General features: G+C 28.4%; 1 protein-coding gene across 2 annotated transcripts in view; it reads left to right on the top strand.

Moving 5' to 3' along the window:
* LOC107614433 (protein ZINC INDUCED FACILITATOR-LIKE 1-like) overlaps positions 296 to 4,753 on the top strand; it is an 11,628-nt gene continuing 7,170 nt past the window's right edge. The window contains exons 1-9 of one of the 2 annotated variants that reach the window (XM_021109770.1): positions 296 to 669; positions 1,541 to 1,581; positions 1,982 to 2,042; positions 2,140 to 2,242; positions 3,077 to 3,179; positions 3,312 to 3,365; positions 3,955 to 4,017; positions 4,270 to 4,319; positions 4,425 to 4,500. In XM_021109770.1, coding sequence (XP_020965429.1) covers positions 495 to 669; positions 1,541 to 1,581; positions 1,982 to 2,042; positions 2,140 to 2,242; positions 3,077 to 3,179; positions 3,312 to 3,365; positions 3,955 to 4,017; positions 4,270 to 4,319; positions 4,425 to 4,500 — 726 coding nt within the window. In that variant the 5' untranslated portion in view covers positions 296 to 494. The remainder of the gene's footprint in view (positions 670 to 1,540; positions 1,582 to 1,981; positions 2,043 to 2,139; positions 2,243 to 3,076; positions 3,180 to 3,311; positions 3,366 to 3,954; positions 4,018 to 4,269; positions 4,320 to 4,424; positions 4,501 to 4,753) is intronic. The other variant, XM_016316645.2, reaches the window with a different exon arrangement.

Here is a 4,753-nt window from a genome sequence, read left to right on the forward strand (position 1 = left end):
AGAAGAAGTCGTGTTTATTAGTATCAAAACTTATGGCATCCGTCGTGGAGTTGAACATAAACTCAAAAAAATAATATTTTATGATTAATAAAAATATTTTTATTTTTTTATAGATGTTTAATTAATAAAATTGAATGTTTATTTTAATAATTTTATATAATTAAAAAATTATATTCTAGTGACATGTTTTTAATGTCAAGTGGAATATTTGATGCAAGAAAAAATAAAAAGAAAGAAAAGAGCAAGACACAAGCCAAAATATAAGTAGTGGAACCCCTCCCTGGTGTTCTTCACTCCCAATTCATTTTTTCCTTCGACAACTGTACCTTCACATTCTCAACGATCACTTCTTTCGTGTCTCTTTCTGTTCACTAATTTTCTCATTCTCTTTTATTCCATTTCATTTATGTTCTTGTTGTTGCTGCATGTTGGATTCAAATAGCAATAATTGAAGAGAAAACTGAAGGGTGTGAAAAATTAAAAAAAGAAAAAAAATGAGAAATGTAGATTACCATTCAAATAATAATAATGTTAGGGAGGCATTACTGCTGAAGAAGAAGCAATACCATGAGGATTGTCCTGGTTGTAAGGTGGATCAAGTCAAAGATACGAACCATAGTGTCTCCATTAAGAATCTTTTGATTATATGGATGGTCGTCTTATGTGCCAGTAAGTTTTTCTTTTTTCTCTATTTATTTTCTTTCTTTCTATTTGGGCACAATTGTTGCTTCCAATTTTTGTTTTGTTAATTCTAAGTTCGTCCTGAGTTCCTTATTTTCTCTTAGACTGTGTTTGGTGTTATTAGGTAAAAATTCAAGTGCAGTCAATTTCACGTAAAGTTAACTGAAGAGTTTCCACTTTGGTGTTATTATATATGATCATCTCTGTGTTTATAACTGAATTCAACTAGTTAGGTTGCTATATAAACTGCTTTCTAACTTTATAATCGGAATTACACCAGTAAAAAATGTGATCAACAAAGTTGTTTTTATAAAAAAATAATAATTAAAAATTATTCGGTGGATTGGATAACTCCCAATTCTAAATACACAACACACTCACATACTCCTCACACATTTTATCATATTTTTCTTCAATTGCATTCTCTAGGGTTTGAATCCTAGACCTTTGAGGTGGGGAGGGGGAGATATGCCATTAGAGCCAAGGCTCATTGGCAAATCACAGTTTACTTTGATCTTTGTGTTAAATGATTGAAATTGTGTATCGAATAAGGACCCATAATTAAAAGTTTTAGCTAAGCCCAAAAATATTGTACACTCGATCTTCTACGCTCTAACTAGTTAGTATGAATAATAAGCATATGAGATTAGTTAAGATGATTATACTCATGGTGTCTTAACTAGTAATTACAAATTTCAATAATACAAAAAAAATGTTGAGAATGTTTACTACAAACTGGTTCTTATTGATCTTCATTTCTTGCTGCGTAAAAGTTGAAACACTTCATTTTTCTTTTCTTTTTTATTTTTTTGTAATATTTGATTACTTTTATGATGCCTTTTTCTTTTGCTCTATACAGCGCTGCCAATATCATCTCTTTTTCCGTTTCTTTATTTCATGGTGAGTTTTGACACTTTAACCATTTACTATTCTTACCTTCCTCTTTATGGTTGCTTTCATTTGTCATTTTGCGACATTATTTGGCTTTCCCAAAAAATATTTAGTTTTATTTTGTTTCTGTTCAAAAAGTGTGTATCCATGAATTTTTTAAATTTTAACTTACTAACAACGTCAAACATTTTACAAGTTGTCTAAATCTAATCATATTTTTTATTCACCAAGTTAATATAAAAAAATGTTACGTAATTAGATTCACCTCTTAAACCATATTAAATTAATAAAGTATTAAAATTAAATTCTTAAAATATTAACTTATGTTTTTGTAAAATACAAATAGATCGAGTATTAAAATACAACATATATCAACTTTCTTATAATGCAACATGTCGTTTATTGGCAGGTAAGGGATTTTAATATTGCAGAAACAGAGGCAGATATTGGTTCTTATGCCGGTTATGTGGGTAAGGTTACTTTTTTTTAGCATTTCAATTCTTTCCATTGTTCTATGATCTAGTATGAGTTCATAATTCCCGGAATCATAATGATGAAATGTTGCAGGATCAACATTCATGTTGGGCAGATGTTTGACTTCTGTTATGTGGGGAATGATTTCTGATCGATATGGCCGGAAACCTGTTATAATAATAGGGGTTATCACAGTGTAAGTAATCTATTTGCATGTTCAAACATTGGTATCCAACTTTTTCTTTTTAAAATATCTTTTATTATATACAATTTATAAAAAAAAATTATTATTTTTAAAATTATATATTTATTCATATCTAAATGCTAAAATATTTAGTAATTTTGATTATTAAAATAATAAATATTTTTTTTAACACAAGAATTTATTATTTTTTAACACAAGTGTCAAGAGTAGGACAAGGAGATAGAACAAATAGCAAAAAATAAAAACAAACTATAAAAAGATCTTCCCCCATCGTTAATATGTCCGGTTTATTCTACAGAGTTAGTTAACATGTGTCCTAATTTTTTTTTTGAAAGTAAGAGTTCAATATTAAAGTGGAGCATTGTAGCCAGTTACAGGAACAATAACAAGCAAAGCAACTCTTATGTCATCTCCGGCATAGCCATCAACAACATGAGTTATTTATAATATCATTTTTTAGCACATGAGAATGATTGCTTCACACAGTCACCAATTCCTGTTGTCTTACTCTGAAATATGGCATCGTTCTTGTGTAACCAGATAATCCATATAACTGAAAAGAATTCAATTAGCCAATTTTTACGCCTCTCTTTTTTCATTGGCACATGTGTCCTAATTTTTAAGAGTACTTAATTAAAATAAATAAAAAAAATTGAGAGGATTTATCCGATTATTTATCCTATTTAAATGGAGTAAAAGCCAATTACTTGTAATATCTTTCATAAAAGCAATTAATTCTTGAGTAGATACTATAAATGCAATGTATTAGGAGAATAAATTATTTTTTAAGCTGTGTGACGTGTTTTCCGATAATTATGATTTCAGTGTGATTTTCAACACATTGTTTGGTCTTAGCACAAGCTTTTGGATGGCAATTCTCATGAGATTTCTTCTTGGAAGTCTAAATGGTTTGCTTGGACCTGTCAAGGTACCTTTTTTTACAATAATTTCTACTTTGATAATTTGACATGTATGTTGAAAAATTAATCTACAATGAGGTAGGAAATAATTAAAACTTTTATCATTTAAACTTTCATTGACATGCTCCTCTTTCTAACAGGCCTATGCTACTGAAATTTTTCGAGAAGAACACCAATCTCTTGGACTTTCAACTGTAAGCTCCTCATAATTCTTTCGTCTATGAATAACTTTCCTTTGAGATTAATATTTGTGTCCAATAATATTTCTCATTTTGAAGTTTTGATGTTGTATTAGTTAAGTGTATGTTTCTAATGTTGTCCTTACTTTGTTGATCGTAATAATGATTTTACAATTTACTGAGCGTTACATCTGTTACAAAATTTAGGTTTAAATTTAGGTAGTTTGAATCTACCAAAATTTACTTCTTAATATAAGTAGTAAGAGCATTTCCATAGTTCGGTTTTAATTTTATTTTATTTTATTTTAGATCCTACAGAAAGTCATATTGACATGTTTTTTAAGAATTACATTTCATAAATTGATAACTACAAATCACAAAATGTGATGCTCCTAACACTTCTGTTATTATAATTTAAGAAAAAGTTTAGGGAGTCAATAACTTTGTTAAATTTTGGCCAGCATATAATCAGCAAAAAAAAGTGAGTCATTAGATGAAATCTCACACCATTAAAACTATCATTGATAGTTATTTAATGACTACAAATCACAAAAATTGTTGGCCCTAACATTCTTCATAATTCAATATGTTTCTTTTTGTTCAGGTGAGTGCAGCTTGGGGCATAGGTTTAATCATTGGTCCAGCGCTGGGAGGTTATTTGGCTCAGGTACTGTATACCTTTTTTTTCCTTATCTAAATAATTTAATATTTGTGCTGAACAATAATAACTAAAATTATTAAAAACCGCTGGACCTCTAAAATTTCTAATTTAACCAGTATTGTCTAAAGAAATACATTTATTGTTTGAGGATAGAAAACATAAATTTTAGACGTAATTCGTATTTAATAGATATAGTTTGCATCTTCAAGTCTTATGTGCAAGCACATTTTTAATTCTTTTCCAAATTATGTAATGCAGCCAGTAGAAAAGTATCCAAATATATTTGCAAAAGATTCCTTTTGGGATAAGTAAGTATACTTTTTTAATTTTTATAAATCTCTCTGTTTCTTTCTATAATTTTATCCTTCAATTATGTGTGGATTTTCATTTTGTGAACACATATTGTTCTGCAGGTTTCCATACGTCTTGCCTTGCTTTGTAATATCAGGATTCGCACTTGTAGTTTCTATTGTTTGTATTTGGATTCCGGTATGAACCTTCACTTATTTATATCCTCTCTGTTTTACAATATTTGTCTCCTAAAATCTTTTAGATTCTGCGTTTACAAGTACAAGATATAATTCTTGAACTACTTTTATTCTTAAAATCATTTTTATCTGAATAAATATCCAAATTAGTATTAAAAAGATTTCAGATTGAATACTTTGATTTTCAATAAATTTTTACTTTTTAGAAATTTTATTTTAGTTTCCAATTTTTTATTTTTTAGAAGTTCTCAAGA

The sequence above is a fragment of the Arachis ipaensis genome, chromosome B08, assembly GCF_000816755.2.
Source record: "Arachis ipaensis cultivar K30076 chromosome B08, Araip1.1, whole genome shotgun sequence".
In the NCBI taxonomy this organism is placed as follows: domain Eukaryota; kingdom Viridiplantae; phylum Streptophyta; class Magnoliopsida; order Fabales; family Fabaceae; genus Arachis; species Arachis ipaensis.